This window comes from Notothenia coriiceps, unplaced genomic scaffold, assembly GCF_000735185.1.
Source record: "Notothenia coriiceps isolate Sejong01 unplaced genomic scaffold, NC01 NC01_scaffold00037939, whole genome shotgun sequence".
NCBI classification, from domain to species: domain Eukaryota; kingdom Metazoa; phylum Chordata; class Actinopteri; order Perciformes; family Nototheniidae; genus Notothenia; species Notothenia coriiceps.
Window position 1 is genome coordinate 200,425 of NW_011370640.1, and position 18,390 is coordinate 218,814.

Here is an 18,390-nt window from a genome sequence, read left to right on the forward strand (position 1 = left end):
ACGCAAATGCGCCTTTTTTCAAATGACCCAGTGCTCTTTTTTTGGCGGAGGTGCGCATGCGCATCTGCGCACCAGTTATGTGCAGCCCTGATGATAGGTCCCCTTTAACCTCACTGAGCTGAGGTTATTTGAGCCTCTCAGGAGAGAGCTCTCTTCCACCTGGTTGTAGAAAAGCTCTTTAAATTCGTTAGCATAGCCAGCTAACCAGATGCTAATAACAACAGATCGCCACTGTGCTTAGGACTAAAGACACAGCCACGCAAACACTGCGGCATGTGTACGGCTGCTTATGGGTACTGCAATATTTGAAGGGGTGGAGCGGCGTTCCGGTGCTCTCCGTTACTCGTTTCAGACGAGACATATACCATGTGAAGACACGTTACGCTCGTGTTGTGTTCATGGAACTTGTCCTTGGCCAGGAAAAACAGGTACTCGCTTGTTTAATTATTTTTGCGGTCTAGATTTCTTCTTCTTTTTTGAAGTAAGAAGTTTTCCGTCAGTCGGACTGACTCCCCACCCCCAAAACGAAAACTCTTCGGTTCTCCACGAATTACACAAGTCACCCAAGTCAGCGTTAACAAAGCGGTGCCGAAAAATCCCCTATTAATGTATTGATTATAGCTCCGGGTCCGTATAGGTCGGCGTCCGGGTCCGGATCCGGACCGCGGTCCGCCTGTTGTCGACCCCTGGTTTAGAGTAAAGATTTGTTTGCATGCTCACTGTGTGAACACCCGACTCAAACAGTACTTACATCTGATGCACAAGGTCAGATGTTCAGACAGACCCCTCCCTGGGGCCGTGTGGATTTTGCTCTGACGGCTGGTCTGCTGCCACACAGTCTGAATCAGCAGCAGAACTTCTCCCAGTGAACTGATCAGGAGTTGAGAACACTCTGATAGTTTAATTTAATGTATTGATCCTGAAAACACTCGCTACCAGGGTGGAAATTGTAGCCGATGGTTTTAAATAGGGCTAACAGCAGCTGATGTATTAGCATAGCCCTACCCAATACCCCCAAAAACTCCAGTGAATTTCTTCACTCGATTCTTGTTGCCAACTTGATACCATGGTAATAAATCCCAATCCTACTTTTCTTTATTATTGTTTGCATGCTGTTCTTTTATTAGGAAGTTAAAATGGTCAATTCTTTCTCAACTGTCTAATTTATGTTGTTGCGAAAACCACCTCCTTCAAACAATCGTTTTTATTCAAGTTCCTCAGCAAAAAAGTGTTCAATACCACACTGAGACATGTCATATTAACTTCATAATTGATCCTCCCCCGATACTCATTCTAATTGAATAACCCTGATGTACCCTATGCTAATTGCAATACTGTAGAAATAGAGTTCTTGCTTCTGGTTCTGGTTTGGTCTCCAGCAGCTCTGGAGGAGAGACTCTGGCTCCTTAAGACTGAGTGCTAGCTAGTCACTGTCTGTCTTTCTGCTGTCGGCGCTGACAGGCTGCTTTTTAGGAGCTGGAAACGGCTGTCCTCTGCTCCTAGAAACTAATGATGTAAAACCAAACACATTCATTAGTCATGTATTGTATTGTATTTCCAATGGAGAAAAAGTATTAAAGACTGATTAATTGATTTATTTTATTTGTGTCTTCCCTTCAGTGCTTCAGTCGGAGGCAGTCCAACGTCTTTTCCTCAACAAGCTTATAAATGTGGCACTGGCCTGGCATCAAAACCTCCCTGAGCCCCTCTCCCCCCCTCGCCGCTTCCTCCGCTGCTCTGTCCATGCCATTAAGAACACAAGGAGGAAGATGGAGGACAAACACCTGGCACTGGCTGAGTTCAACCAGCTGTTTGGTTTCAAGGTACAAGATACAAAAAAATAATAATATATTCTTCATGGGTTTGTTTAAAAAAAGCTGTATGCTATAAATGCTATTGTTCACACTGTTCCGTGTCCAGGACAGGGAGCAGTGTGCCTACTACGCTGTGTTTGACGGCCATGGAGGGGTGGACGCTGCCACCTACGCTGCCACGCACCTCCATGTGGCCCTGAGTAGACAGGAGACCCTGCAGAGGGACCCCGTCACTGCCCTGAAACAAGCCTTCACACACACAGACCACATGTTCAGGGGCAAAGCCAAGAGAGAGGTATGAAGTGCGCCACAGGTGACCTTCGCTTACAACTCCTATTTTTTATTGCTTTTATTCTTATCAGTTGGGTATCCCTGTTATTATTTTATTTACCTATATTTATTCCTGTTTTAGCTGCTGTTACACCCCTAATATCCCTTTTGGGAGGGAACAAAGTGTGTTCTTATCCCCAATAGTAACCAATTACTAGAATAACTCATTTAAGAGAAATGCTATAAATCGATGCAATTGATATAAAGGATCCATTGCAAAGTTCTTGAATCGTATAATAATAATAATAATAATAACGCATTTTATTTATATAGCGCTTTTCACAACTCAAAGACGCTTTACAATATGAGGGAGGGTAGACAAACAAGGACAGGCAAACAAGTAAGTATAGTAAAATAAATAAAAAAGCAGTCAAGAGGAAATTGATTGAGAGGAGGGGGGCTTATGGGTAGGCAGAGTTGAAAAGATGTGTTTTGAGACGGGACTGAAAGACTGTGAGGGACTCAGAGTCACGGAGATCTTGGGGGAGGGAATTCCAGAGCCTAGGAGCTGCCACTGAGAAGGCTCTGTCCCCAAAGCTGCAGAGTGTCCACACTCTGCAGCTTTGGGGACAGAGCCTTCTCAGTGGCAGCTCCTAGGCTCTGGAATTCCCTCCCCCAAGATCTCCGTGACTCTGAGTCCCTCACAGTCTTNAAGGCTTGCAATATTTCAGTTGATTTGTAATGAATCCAGAATGTATGACATTTTTGTTTTTTTAATTGCATTACAGAAAATAAAGAACTTTATCACAATATTCTAATTTTCTGAGACAGTCCTGTATACTGAGTGCTGTGGTGACAGTTACGGGACATAATTCACTGAGTCGTATACATGGTCGTATAGTATGTGTTGCACCACGGACGAGTTAGTGAGTGCACCGGTGTTGTTGTTAGTCTAGCTTGACATGAGTAGCGAGCAGATGTACGTCCCTTGTCTTTATACTAATGGATAATAAAGTGTGGAGTTCCATACTGAACACACCGCCTCTGACTCCCTTTCATCGGCTCTACACTGGTGAGCCTGACGTGATTGGACTAGGCCAGGGGTTGGCAACCCGCGGCCCACGGGCCGCATGCGGCCCTTTAAACTCTCTGCTCTGGCTCCCTTGAGCTTAGACAAAAATAAGAAGGAAATAAAATAAAAGTATTTGTAGGACTATTTATATTTTGTTGCATGGTTGAAAATGTTTCGTATCTTGTATTTAGAGGTGATACTGTGACACATAAATAAAAAACAAAACGGTTTTAATTAGGTCAACTAAAATATGCGTCACATCCTGCTACGGTCCCGCGCGAGCGCCTTTTCTTGGAGGCGCTCACCTGACCCCTGGGCTCGATGAGCGAACTATGGATAAATCAAAGAAAAGTACCGGAGGAACACAGGATTTAATTCTGTGTGGACAGAGTTATATGCTTTCACAGCAAACGATGCTGGTTTACCGGTATGTTTGATATCTAGAGAGAAGTTGTCAAAGGTGCTGCAGCCTTTACGTATCGAGGAACAACACGGAGAGGAAGACAGCTGACGATCTTCAGTCATAATTCAATGGGGTATGTCATTTATTTCAGAAAACACTTTTTGTTATATTCCATGGAATGCTCTTAACGTCCCGATAGCAATGAATATATTAAATGCTTTGACAATAAATACATACAAAAATGTAATCTCTGGAAGCCGTAGCGCTGTAAAAAGCACGACCAATCATTTTAGCCGGCCCGGCTAAAGTAACTGGATGGCCTACCTGCCTGTCAGCCTTCCATCTGTGCACAAATTTATCTCGTGGCCTCATTGGTCATGTGCGCGTTCCTGTGTGTTGGAGGAGGGGCTCTGTGAGAAAGTCTGAAGGAAGAGGCATATTTTTTCCGGTTGTGTATTTTCAAACTCTCGCGCACTCGAGCTGGTTTCTCCATTCTTACCTACTCTACCTTTAACTCTTTTTAGGGTGCAGCTATATGTTTTATTTATTTCAAAGTGGGCCAATTTTAATAATATTTTTTTTTCCTTCAAATGTGCAGAGGACTCCCCAAGTGCTGTGTTTAATTTATTTTAAAGTAGGCCTGTGTATTATTTTTAATTCTCCTTATCAGAATCAGAATCCCTTTATTAGTCCCACAGAGGGGAAATTTGCAGCGTTACAGCAGGAAAGAGCCACAGACAGCTTAGTGTTGCATATCTGAAATGCGTTAAAAAGTACTAAGTTATAATATAATAAACAATAAACAATATGCTAAAAAAGTACTAAGTTATAATATAATAAACAATATGCTTAAAATAAAAAAGTTACATAATTTTCAAAAATACAGATCAAACCCAAATCAAATCTACAAATCAAATCCTGTAGCAGTTCCTTATAGGAGTTATTTGTTTCTTATTAGAGGTTTAACAGGTTTATATAATGTAATAAATAGCCTAATAATGGCAAAAAACTGTAGTTTTTGTCTGATATAACACGATAAATGGCAACTTTATTAGCTATGTAAGCTATGAAAGTATGTTTTTGCGGCTACAGGACAAAAAGGAATTGTTTTGGAAAAAGAGCAAAATGGCTCTTTTTGGTCGAAAAGAAGGTTTGCAGACCCCTGCCCTATTAATAAACGTTACATTCATAATCAAGATGAGACACAATCTGCGGAAGAGAATTAGCTATATTTTTTGTTATTTTTAGAGTGCTTGTCATTGGGACACGTTAAGAAAAGGAAGTACCGGATACATAGCAGAACAATTGTGGCGATGTTCAGCTTAATAAAGCCTTGTTCAACATAATTTATTTAGCTAATACTACATGCAGGCGAACATGTGGTGCGCTGCATTCCTTGATCTCCAGTTATAACGACGGGACTCCATCGCCTGGGACCTACGGGCCGCAGTGGCTAGCCTCCGGGCGCCGGCTGGAGCTAGCCCCTGCGGCTCCGTTAGGCTCGGCGGCACCACTGGGATAATTGGGTCCCCTATTAACATGCTCCGTTTGCATGTTATGGGCTCTAGAGGCCATAGACTATAAAGTCTTACCCAGGCTGAATCATAAACTAAAATGTATATGGTATGTATAAAGGTGAGGCATGTACATGTCCATCAAAGGTGGACCACGCCCTAATTTATGCAAAACTTTAAGACCTAATATAAATAAAAGGGTCGTGTTAAAAAACAATTCACTCACACGATTTCCCCCCATTAATCCATGAAGGTGGGAATCTAACTAATCGATAATAATATTTTATTGCAATCCATGGGGTTAGAAACATGTTTTTTCTCGCTGTAATGGTTTGGCATTTTAATATGGGGGTCTATGGAAATTGCTTCCTTTCTGCCTAGTCAGTTCCCTAGCGGCCCATGTATGAACTGCAGTGTGTTGCCACTTCCTTATTGGCGTCCCGGCTGTTCCCCCAGAGTTTGCCGCTTGATATACTAGTCTATGGCAGGGGTGGCCAACCGCGGCTCTCGAGCCGCATGCGGGCTCTTTGCCTAGTTTCATGCGGTCTTCATTCATATCGAATTTATATGTGTGAGTTTGGGCGGAGAGAACTTACTCCTGACTAGTGTTGCACGGTGTAGCCGATACTTGAAGGTATACCGCGATTACCCTGCCGGTTAAAAAGCGTTTACGATCCTCCATTTTCATTGGTATCGATTACTTTAAGAATGACGGAGGGAAGTATTCGGTGAGAAGGCGCCGTTTTAATAAGAGCCGTGTGTTGTCAGCCACTCGCTTCCAATCCCTTCACTTGCAGCCGTGCCCTGCAGTCCCTCCCCTTCAAGCACGCTCTAAGTCCCTCCCTCTCTCGTGGCACGCCACTAGCTGCCAGAGATGTGAGAAACGAGAACATGGCTGCAAGTTGGAGTGCAACTGCCGCTGGGCTCTCGCTGTTGGACAAAAAAAGCGCCAGGAAGCGAAATGTGATGCATTTATGCGAATCTCTGACCAGTGAGGGGCAAGCCTACGGACCCACGGGCCTGTTTATAAGAAATGTATTAATTTTATTTAATATGAATCTTGTAATTTATTTTACTTATTGTTCTCATTGTTTAAAAAAGTTGTGTCTTATAGTTATTGCGTTCTGGTCGTGAAATAAAGCACAATAATTACATTTAACACTGTTTCCCTTTTTTTAAGAAAGTTATCGAAAAACGAATCGGAATTTCTGACTTGGTATCGCGGTATCGAACGCAAAATTTGGTATCGTGGGACAACACGCTTACTCCTGGACCACAGTTAAAACCTGATATTTAGTAGGTCTGTTAAGTATTGAATGCTGATAATTCTGACGTAATTTGGGGCCGGTCAAAGTGTTTGGGCTCGGATAAAAACGCTGCGTTCTTTCTCCCGTTGTTACTTTCGTCCCGTGTTACTTTCGTCCCGACTCTCCCTATCTGTGTATGTGTGGTGTCAGGTGTCAGTATGGAGGAGGGATGACAGCGGCGTCTAATTTTGGATGTGGCCCAAGAGCCAATCACAATAATACCTGCGATGCGTGAACCAATCACCTTTGAGGCGGGGGAATTCTATCGTTGATTAAACAATTATCCAGTGTTTTTCCTACCATTGTCTTGGAGGGGCCCAACGGAGCCTCCAGGACAATGGTAGGGGAAACACTGGATATTTGTTTAATCAACGACTAGAATCCCCCCCCCCTCAAAGGTGGATGGGTTCACTGCATCGCAGGTATTATTGTTGATTGGCTCTTGGCCGACATCAAAATTAGACGCGCTTGTCATCCTCTCATACTGACCAACCTGACACCACAACATACACAGATAGGGAGAGTCGGGACGAAAGTAACACGGGACGAAAGTAACACGCGACGAAAGTAACGAAAGTTAACGCAGCGATTTTTATCCCGGAGCCCAAACAACTTTGACCGGCCAAATTACGTCAGAATTATCAGCATTCAATACCTTAACTCGACCGTACTAAATAGTCAGGTTTAACTGTGGTCAGGAGTAATTTGTCACGATACCAACCATTTTGGTTATCGATACCGATTACCAAGTCAAGCAATTCCGACTTCTTTTTTCGATACTTTTCTTTAAAAAAGGGAAAACAGTGATTAAATGTAATATGTGTGCTTTATTTCACCAGAACCATTAACTATAACACAACAACCTTTTTAAAACATGGTGGAACAATAAAATAAAATAAATTACAAGAATTCATTAAATAGAATTAATACCATTTCCTTTACAACAGCCTCGTGGTGTCCGGTAGCTTGCCCCTCGACTGTCAGAAGATATAGCGCTAAAATGCATCAATCATTCGCTTCTGGGCGTCTTTTTGTCCACCAAGGCGAGGCCCAGCGGCAGTTGCAGCTCCCACTTGCAGCCAATGCTTCTCTTTTCCTCCACATGCTCTGGCAGCTAGGTGCCGTGCACGAGAGAGGGGAGGGACCTTAGAGCGTGCTGAGAGGGGAGGGACTGCAGGCCACGGCGTGCAGTGAAGGGATTTGGAAGCAGAGTTGCTGAAACACACACGGCCTCTATTAAACGGCGCTTTCTCACCGGGATATACTTCCCTCCGTCATTCTTAAAGTATCCGATACCAATGAAATGAGGAACTCGTAAACGTTCTTTAACGGCAGGGTATCGGCGGGTATACCTTCAAGTATCCGGTACACCGTGCACACACTAGTCCAGGAGTAAGTGTCTCTCCCCTCCAAACTCACAATATAAAATTTCGATATGAAACTGAAGAGCCGCAATGAAACCTAGGCAAAGAGCCGCATGCGGCTCGAGAGCCGCGGGTTGGCCACCCCTGCCTACGACTGTATATCAAGCGGGCAAACTCTGCGGGAACAGCCGGGCGCCAAATACGGAAGGTGCAACACACTGCAGTTCATACATGGGTCCGCTAGGGGACTGACTGCAGAAGAGCAATTTCCAAGACCCCCATGTTAAAATGCCCAACACATTACAGCAGAAAAAAACATGTTTCTTACCCATGGGATGCAATAAATATTATTATCGATATAGTTAGAATTCCACCCTTCATGATTTTATGGAATCTGTGAGTGAATGTTTTTTAACACGACCCATTTATTCTGATACATTAGCGGTCTTAAAGTTTTTGATAATTAGGGCGTGGTCACTTTGATGGACATGTACATGCCTTCCCTTTATACATAATATAATTTCAGTTTATGATTCAGCCTTGGGAAGACTTTTATAGTTCTAATGCCTCTTAGAGCCCATAATGCTACAACGGAGCAAATGTTAATAGGGGACCCAATATCCCAGTGGTGGCCGCCGGAGCTAACGGAGCCGCAGGGGCTAGCTCCAGCGGCGCGTCCGGAGCTAGCCCACTGCGGCTTCCGTTCAGCGTCCAGGCGGAATGGGAGTCACGTCGTATATAACTGGAGATTCAAGAATGCAGCGAAACACAGACTTCGGTTCGCCTGCTGAGTATTAGCTAAATTAAATTATTGTTGAACAAGGCTTATTAAGGCTGAAACATCGCTCACAATTGTTCTGCCCTATGTATCGGGTACTTCTTTTCTTAACCGTGTCCAATGACAAGCATTAAAAATACAAAAAATATAGCTAATTCTTCTTGCAGATTGTCTCATTTGATTATGAATGCTAACGTTCTATATAGGGCAGGGTCTGCTACCTTTTGACGCGCAAAGGAGCCATTTTGCTCCTTTTTCCCAAAAACTTTTTTTGTTCTGGAGCCGGCAAAACATTTTTCATAGCTTGATAGCTATTAAAGTTTGCATTTATTTTTGTTTTATATCAGACAAAAAACTACAGTTTTTTGCATTCTTAGGCTATTTATTACGTTATATTAAAACTGGTTAACACCTTCTAATAAGAAACAAAGTAACTCCTATAAGGACTGCTACAGGATTTTTGATTGATTTGATTTGTTTTTGATCTGTATTTTTGAAAATTATGTAACCTTTTATTTATTTTTTAGCATATTGTTTGTTTAATATATTATAACTTAGTACTTTTTTAGCATATTGTTTATGTTATTATATTATAACTTAGTAGCTTTTTTAAACGCCATTTCAGCATATGCAACGACTAAGCTGTCTGTGGCTCTTTCCTGGCTGTAAACGCTGCCAATTTCCCCCTCTGTGGGACTAATAAAGGTATTCCTTTATTCTGATAAGGAGGAATTAAAAATATCATACACAGGGCCTACTTTAAAATAAATTAAACACAGCATTTGGGGAGTCCTCTACAATTCGAAGGGAAAACAAAAATATTATTAAAATGGGCCCACTTTGAAATAAATAAACATTATAGCTTGCACCCCTAAAAAGAGTTAAAGGTAGAGTTAGGTAAGAATGGAGAAACAGCTCGAGTGCGCTAGAATTTTGAAAATACACAACCGGTAAAAAATATATCCCTCTCCTTCAGACTTTCTCACAGAGTTCCCTCCCTCCAACACAACCACGAAACGCGTCATCATCATGAGGCCACGGAATTAAGTTTGTTGCAACAGATGGAAGGCTGGACAGGCAGGTAGCCATCCAGTTATTTTAGCCGGGCCGGCTAAAATGACTTGGTCGTGCTTTTTACAGCGCTACGGCTTCCAGGAGATACATTGTTTGTATGCTATTTATTGTCAAAGGCAGTTTAATATATATTCATTATTATCGAGGATGTTTAAGAGCATTCCATGGATATTAACAAAAAAGTGTTTTCTGAAATAATTTACATACCCCATTGAATTATGACTGAAGATCGTCAGCTGTTTCCTCTCCCTTGTTGTTCCTCAGATACGTAAGGCTGCGCAGCACCGTTTGACAACTTCTCTCTACATATCAAACATACCGGTAAACCAGCATCGTTTGCTGTGAAAGCATATAACTCTGTCCGCGACAGGGAATTAATCCTGTGTTCCTCCGGTACTTGTTCTTTTGATTTTATCCATTAGTTCGCTCATCGGAGCCGGGGGGTCAGGTATTCACCCGCAGGAAAAAGGCGCTGGCGCGGGACCGTAGCAGGATGTGACGCATATTTTTAGGTTGACCTATTTAAGCCGTTTTGTTTTATTTATGTGTACAGTATCACCTCCAAAATACAAGATACGAAACTTTTCCACCATGGCAACAATATAAATAGTTCCTACAATAACTTTTATTTTATTTCCTTCTTATTTTTTGTCTAAGGGCCTATGCTCGTATAAGCTCAAGGGAGCCAGTGCAGAGGGCTAAAGCCGCATGCGGCCCGAGGCCGTGGCTTGACCCTGAGTATAGGGGAACTACTGTGGTTGATGCCGTAGCGATTAGGAGTGCGCATTTCATGTTGCTTAGGTTCATCAGCCTGAGTTAGCTCTGTTTACTTCCAGTTCGGAGGCAGCAGGTCCCCCGCTTGCCTCTTTCTGCCCCTTATTTGGAGCAGGCTGGGAGAAGGCTGGATTGAACCTGACGTCACTGTCGAGCCGTTTAGTGCCGACCGCCTACTAAGGGCTTCTCGCAGACTTCACCTATTTGACACTACGTCCATTATAAATACTCTAGCTGTATAAGGAGACAGTTTAGGCTTCTGTTGTGTTCAAGGACCCTGACCTTCCAAAAAACGCACTCGCCCCAAAACTAAACATTCTTTTTTTAAAAAATCTTTTTTGCTTGTTTATAAATTACCTCCGAGGCCGTACCAAATTTCCCACCCCTGGTTTAAATAAATAGTTCGTTTTCACCCATAACTTTTCGCCTGGACTAAACTGTTTATAGACCACAATGTCTCTTGTTTATATTCTATATTTCTATCATTGACCTTCTAATCCCCCCTATGAATATGTACGTCTTAATATTTTTGCTACATAACACTTTAAACAATCAATACGTGCTTTACCACTAGGCGGTCACACAAGTACACACAGCCTATGACAAGCCCTCCCCTGCCCCCCCCATGACCCGAGCGAAATTATACATTGAAGTCAATAAAAATTATCCTTTTCATCCCGTTTGAATTTGCCACGAATGACACATAGATGTTTGTCAATCTAAACAATATTTCCATGTAAAAAAAGTCGCATTTGTGTACTGTTTGATAAGACTATGAAAAATGTGGCATAGAAAGACTAAATCCCAAATCGCATTGTCGCGTAAGTGGATGTCATCTCGGCGATAATGCTCCAGAGCTGGTTGGACTCGCAATAAATGCGGAAGAAGAATATCTCATAANTAAGATCAAAAGTAAACATATGGCTTCTATGATTGGAGTTCTATCTAACTTTAGTTCATCTATAGCAGGGTTGTCAAACTTTTTTCACAGAGGGCCACATGCAGAAAAATATACGAAGGGCTGGGCCACTCACTAGAGGTATGTTGCCTCATAAGTTCTGTTATAAATTGGAAAAGTCAATCCAATGTAGGTACATTATTCTTGATACTGGAAAATGCTTTAAGAAAAAAACAACTCACAGCTCTCCAGATGGTTTACTTTATTGTGTTGGCAGCTCACTCCTTAAAACAGAAGCTTCAGATATACATACAGCTTATAATGAGAGGAAATGTGAAGGGTAGATTTCAAGGTTGTTTCTTATTGGGCTTTTTTCTTATCAACTTAGATTTGTTAGAACATGTTTTCAACTTGAATTGACTGAATTTATTTGAAAATTGGGCTTATTAACTCATGAATACTGTGTAATATATTTTAACATATATATTTACAATGTTATTGTACTTATATTTAAGTACAATATGAGACAAGCAGAAGTTTATTATACTTAAGTCATTATACTTTTTGAATTTGCTGAGTGGGGGCCGATTCAAAATGGTCCGCAGGCCGCATTTGGCCCCTGGACCGTAGTTTGGACACCCCTGATCTATAGCTTTTTTTCGTGGTAATCAATTTGAATGTAATGGTGGCTAATGATAAAAAAACTTGTCATGCTACTAATATTTTTGCTAAAGCCAACCAGGGAAATTTCATTTAAATTGAGTTTGTTACTCATTAAACTTTTCTAGTCTTCTCAGGCAGAAGCAGTGAATGTTGTTTCCAGAAGTGTCAGCAGTGAACTGGGCGTGCATGCTGTGTTGGCTGCTTCGGGAGCTCAGACGCTCAGAGTCAGGCTGCCTTAGCCAAGAGAGGATAGAAAGGAATTTGCTGAGCGATTCTCCCGCTGTAGATCCAAGAGGGGAGTTAAGATTCACATTTCCAAATGCCAAGACGGGAGTATTTTTATTGCAAATGTCAGGAGGAAATAAAAAAGGCTGCAAGTTTGTAGATTTTGATGCATTAGTCTCCAAATACTTTTCCAACCTTGAACGTGATAAATATTTAATGTCAGTATGAATATGAATTTGTGTGCTGAGTGGTGATCTTTTCAAGCTTGAATTACAGTACATACATTTCAGGGCCTCTTTTTGAACAGAAATGTATTACTCCATTCTAATGAAGACCACAATGGAAATTAATGTAAACGTTTGGTACTCAGAGAAAATGCAACAATGTAGTAATAAATCTATAGATCATCACATCAAACTTTCTTTTTTGCTTTCATGTAGTGTGCTTTTAAGTTTTTTTTTGCATACAAATGGTCGGCAAAGTCTAAAATCCCAAAGTTCCCCGAAGCTTCTTTCTTTACGACGTACTGGGCTCCAGTTACAATCAGAGGGTAAAAAGAGGTGCTGTAACACACGCAATATGAGAAATATAAAGCACATTTTAAACATTAAACATTCATTCATTGGACTGAATATTGATGAGGTGAAATATTATTCTCCTATTTGTTGAGAGAATTTGGTCTAACTTTTGGCACTCATAATTAAGCGCTTGGCAATGGATCTGCTTGTACATAATAACCAGAGACAGCTACACAACACGGAGCTACACACTGTTGTTTTAGGCATTCATGTTCCTACTTTGGCTTTTCAGTGGGGTTACGTATGTGGGTTGGAGTCCAGGATCAAGGAAGCTGATGATGTAAATTGTGGAATAGTTGTCTTAATAAGTCAGAACAAAGAGTATAAGAAGGTTTTTCTCTGGGTAAATAGTGAAATTCTCCATGGGCTACAAAGCTTCAAGTTTGTTTTTTTAGTAAGCTGAATTACAATATATGTAAAGTAGGGCTGCACGGTTTTTGAGCTTATGTAATAGACATATGTTTGTTATACGGTTACAGAAGCACGTTGCCCATGCAGGGAGCACAATGCATCACAAATTTCACTTTTTTCTCAGATTTGACTTTTTTTCTTCTAAATATGCCTTTTTCTCTCAGAATGTGCCCTTTTCTCAGAATTGACTTTATTTTCAAAATGTTACTTTTTTTCAAAATGTTACATTTTTTTCTAAATTTTCTAAATGTTTATATAGTCTTAAAGTTACAACCGACCCTTTGAGTGCAACAATAATGCGAATGTGGCCCGTGATGAAATTTAGTTTGACACCTCTGCTTTCGGGGCTCTGTAGAAAAGAGCCACAGACAGCTTAATGTTACATATGTTACATATGTTACATGCATTCAAAAGTATTAAAGTGTGCCCCCCCGGAGACAAAAGTGACTGCACCCAAAACAATAAACCTGCTAGCTAACTAGCCTCAACTCAGTAACAGAATGTGGGCAACACGTTCTTCTCCACAGCCGTGCGACCTCTGAGTCAGACATCCCTTCCCCCTTTTCTATCCTATGGGTAGAGCCCCCCTGAACCCAGTTTCCCTGCCAACCCCTCCTATGCAAGCCCCTCCCTCTGAACCCAGGGCTCGCTACAATACTGTATACTGTATACACAAACTATACAAAAACGCCTTTACGCTTTGGAGCTTGTTTATCCATCTGTAAGCAACTGCCAGCTAGGTCTCTCAGTCACTCACTCCTGATCGTTCACTGCACAGTGACAGCTGCTACGGGCCCGATGTGTGAAAGTGAAACTATCTGATAGATAGAACATAGGTAGCCGATCAAAACGGCCCAGCCCAGTGGGATGTGGGCCACACCCCAGGGAGTGGCCGGAACACTTACAAATGTGGGCCGGTAGGATTTAGGTAAGCAAAACAAAACAAAAAAGGGAGTGGCCGGAACACTTACAAATGTGGGCCAGTAGGATTTAGGCAAAACAAACAAAAAAAAAAGTTTTTATTTTTTGGCCCTCCGGCCCACGCACAGCACCGGCCCACCGGGAAAACTCCCGGTATTCCCAATGGGCAGTCCGCCCCTGCTTTGGACCATCCTTTTTATATCTGTCTATCATGGATTAAGCAACCTTTATGTATGAGTTTATACTTATACAGGTGTCTTTAGTGGCCTTCATGGGTCTTGCGCAGACATATTTATTTATAGGTCCTTCCTTGGTCTGCTTCCCTCTTATCTTTTTGGGTATATATCACCAAATAACTATTGTTTGTGCTCAAATGACACCCTCTTACTGTTGGTCCCTAAGGCTCTCAGTGGAGAGAGCCATGTTCTCTGCCCCTGCAGCCTGGAACCACTTGCAGACAGATTTGCAGCTAGATTGGCTGATCTCAATTAGAGCATTAAGAAATCTAGTGAAGGGTCTGGAGGCTAATTCAATTGGAGTTTGTAATTGCTTTCTTAACTGGATCTGTCTCCTCCTCTCTGTCTCCAAGGCACGGGTCTATGTGTTGATACTGTGCGTATGGATTTAAGTGCTTTAATGTTGCGAGACACATCCATTTTTAGCCTTGTTTTATAGCCTCAGACCTCATCAACGGCACATTTAAGACCACCTCTTAAGCCCCACGGGGCCGAAATCGCGTCATTTGCAGGAAACAACGTCTAAGGAACCTTAATATTTAATAAATTATGAATATTTTATATCCATATAACGGAAAAAAACTAATTTAACTGATCTTTTTCATTTTATTTTTTTTTAAAACTCAAAATGCTAACACTGACCCTCTGAATTAGCCCCGATCGAAAAATGCTAACCTATTAATGCACCGAAAATCACTCCTAGCACCCTTATTACTTATCCTAGCTGCACATCCAACACATCATTTATGATCGTAAGGAGACACATAATCTATTGGTACCCATCTCAACACTCAAAGATTACAAATTTGCAGAGAAAATAACAAAAACCTACATCAAAACATGTGGCGCTAGGTAGCCAAAAACGCTAACATGGCTTACCTTGGTCTTTGTCTGGTCAAAACTGGTCTTCAATGGCATTAAAACGATTAAAAAAACTATGGTGTACTTAATCCATAGGTTAATCCAATGTGTCTGTGTCCCCTTTGAAATGTTCTGATAATCCATAAGCAATGAAACTGCTTTTTCGTTTCCAGATATCAGAGTAGGGATATTCCTACGCTCTGTAAAGGCTTGCATTTTTTTTACATGAGGGTCTATGGGACGATTTCCCTTCGATTCTATTGGCTCTAACGGTCAGGAAGAGATGTCACATGTCAAAATCGAGCAAGGGGGGCCAGAGATATGGAGAATCCACCCAAATGGCCCCAGAAGAGGGTTTTTTTGCTAAATCTGTCTAAAAAGGTCCAATATCACTTGTTTTGCATCAATCTTGATACAAGGTACTTATTATCTGTTGTACTTTGGATTCCTAATGCTTTTAGTCTACTAACCCATCATCCAAGGTTAGTTTTCACTAAATGTACAAAAATGTTTTTTGGACGGACACTATAATTTACAGTCTTTTTACATGTTTTCAATCTGAATTTCTTTAAAATAAAAAAACATCTATATTGATTCTGACTTTTCTACATCCAAACTCACAGGTTTATCATTACTTTGAGAAAAAAGATTATTAATTCTAACCCTTTTATGAAAGGGGAAGATATGGTCAATTTGTCTCTGGGAATGTCCATTTTCGAGCCTGAAAACCTGAAAAACACGGACTTGGGCGCGGCCTAAAACAGGTTTAAGGGTTATAACCAGGGTCCCTTTACATTATGTCAGCTTCAAACGTTTTAGAAAAAGGTCGCTGGTTTGCAGGATCAAGGCATTAATGCAAGCATGGCATAGCCACTGGTTGTCATTACAGCCGATAAAAATTAACAGATGCTGCTTGAAGTACAAGTGACATTTTCTTCAAACTTAGCCTTTAAATCACTTTTTAAACGAGAAAAGCGGTTAGTATCACTGGCACCTCCTATTGTAATGTATTAAATGCAATGTGTCTGTAAGTGCACGCTGTATCTTCAAATGGTGAAGTAATTTACTTCGATAACACCTGAGTCACCGATCGAAAAAGGGTTCACTCTTGTTATTTCGAATATATAAATATGCACTTTTCTCGTCAAAAGCGAATAAGTGACATTTTAATTTCACGTTTCAAACAGATACCCAATGGGTAAAGAACGATTAGCAATTCTGTACCACAATGGTACCTAATGACAACTCAAGCAATCTTTTCGCGATCAAAAGATTGAGTGTTCGAGGTCCCTGTGTATTTGAAGATTTCATTGCTAATAAAAACAAAGACAGAACCCATGGTCTGCAAGCCAACTTGGGCGAAATGCCCCAAAAGTGTTTAAATAGAAAGCGATTTTGCTTCCAATGATTTGGCTACCATTGGATGATTTTGTATCTTATAGTTGACTTCTGCAGTTTAAGGCTAATTAGCTATAAATATGCTCGGACGGTTTATCATGTAGACACAACAAAAACCAGGTGCTGGCTTTAAATTAAGTGTCTATTTTTATTACATTACAGTGCATTAGATTGAACTTTTATCCAAGAGCGAGCTGGTCACAGTAGAAGCATTACAGTGTACCGGAAGGAGAGGCGTACAAACCCGTGGAGAGACGGCAAGGCACAGGCGGAGGACCCGCCACACCGCACTGGAGTCAGGGTTTCCCGGGTTTGTAACATGTCGGAAGCCAGAGTACGCAGTGCTGAGAGACGTTGTAGATGTCAGCGATTTCGGTCGCGTCCCGGCGATAATAAACGACAGCAGTCAGGAGGCATAAGCCCAGGCAGCCTCCAGCAGAGAGCTCCCTCGTTAACCCATGTTAACCAGTGGAGAGATAACCGCGGCAAATGCGCGGATGTGTCCGCTGGGTGTGTCGCCTCGGTACCCCGACGTAATGATTTATGTTTTAATAGTCACACTCGGATGATAAGCCGAAGATTTTCTTTGTTGACCGGCGTGGGCGACACCTCTTTAGCAAGAAACGCACAAAGGCTCATTAATGTATTATAGTCGCGATGGTTAATCTTGATGCGTGGGGGATGTGGAATGATTACTCTTAAAACAGCGTAGGGCAAGGATCTTCCTCTCAGCGCGCTCGCTGAGCAAGCTCGGTGAACGGCACGCTCGTGCGAGCGCAGTCGCGAGATTGGGCGGTTTAGCGTGCAATGCGGATGCTGGGATTTGGTGTTTATTGATGGTAAAATTCTGAAAGACTGTGTTTTTTTAAGGCAAGAAATAAATGAGAGAACGTTGACGTTTATGTCCGGTCAGTTGTGACTTTTCCGCTTGTCTGGAACAGTCCCACTGATCCAGAATTCGATATCTCTCACGTGGGCAGTATTGTCACATACTAGCTGTCGCCCCGGGTCATGTGCTATGTACACACTGCCTTTATCAATCATAGCATCTCTCCGGATGTACCTGCGCTACTCCGTGGTATGCGACGCTGGGTCTTGCTGACGATAGGATCTTCTAAGACAAACAGAGATGGGGCAGGGTGAAGCTGCCGCAAAATAGAACTGATAGGTCTAGAAAGAAACCGTGAGCTACGTCCTCTCAGAAGAACACCTAGCAGAGAGAGCACGCTACCACCTCTAATACAACCAACCAACCGCCAATCTATTTGTCTCTCACATATGTCATCTAGAGTGAGCAAGATTTTTACGTTCTCCTGTAGTATCAACACTGTATCTCCGGTGCTCGAACATTCTCTTTATAATAATAGTGTGGATTCCAATTGGGATAACAGTNATACGATATACGATATTACTTTATTTGTAAGATCAAGTCTGAAATTTGACTTGCGTCACAGCAGCTCCATGTCCAACATCAACAGACAAGTATCCAGACACAATACATGAAACACAAACAACAAACATGTAACATAACAGTATAATCAGTGAGAGAAAACATGCTCAAAGAGCCTTCAGCGTGTTCTTCATATCTCTCAGAGGGGAGTGGCTCCTTATTGTCCTCTAAAGCAGGGCTTCTCAAACTCCGGACTGAACTGCAAATCAATCCGGACCAAACCGTGTCCCATAATAAAAAAGAAAAAATCTGGAAACAGACGTAGGCAAGATCCTCAGCTCGATGATTGCATGGTTTAGCTGCAATGCATGCTGGGATTTGGTGTTTATGTGATGTAAAATCTGAAAACGTTTTTTAAAAATAAAATAATACTTTATTC

At 41.7% G+C, this 18,390-nt stretch overlaps 2 protein-coding genes across 2 annotated transcripts in view; both read left to right on the forward strand.

The window, feature by feature from the left end:
• The first annotated feature begins 1,616 nt into the window (after positions 1–1,616).
• Positions 1,617–2,119, forward strand: LOC104967893 (protein phosphatase 1F-like). The gene is made up of 2 exons (XM_010797427.1): positions 1,617–1,823; positions 1,921–2,119. Exons 1-2 carry the CDS (start codon positions 1,770–1,772, stop codon positions 2,113–2,115), a joined length of 249 nt encoding a protein of 82 aa, XP_010795729.1. The 5' UTR covers positions 1,617–1,769; the 3' UTR covers positions 2,116–2,119.
• A 5,738-nt stretch (positions 2,120–7,857) lies between these two features.
• LOC104967911 (gephyrin-like) overlaps positions 7,858–18,390 on the forward strand; it is a 72,837-nt gene continuing 62,304 nt past the window's right edge. Inside the window, exon 1 of the mRNA XM_010797450.1 lies at positions 7,858–7,952. Coding sequence (XP_010795752.1) covers positions 7,858–7,952 — 95 coding nt within the window. The remainder of the gene's footprint in view (positions 7,953–18,390) is intronic.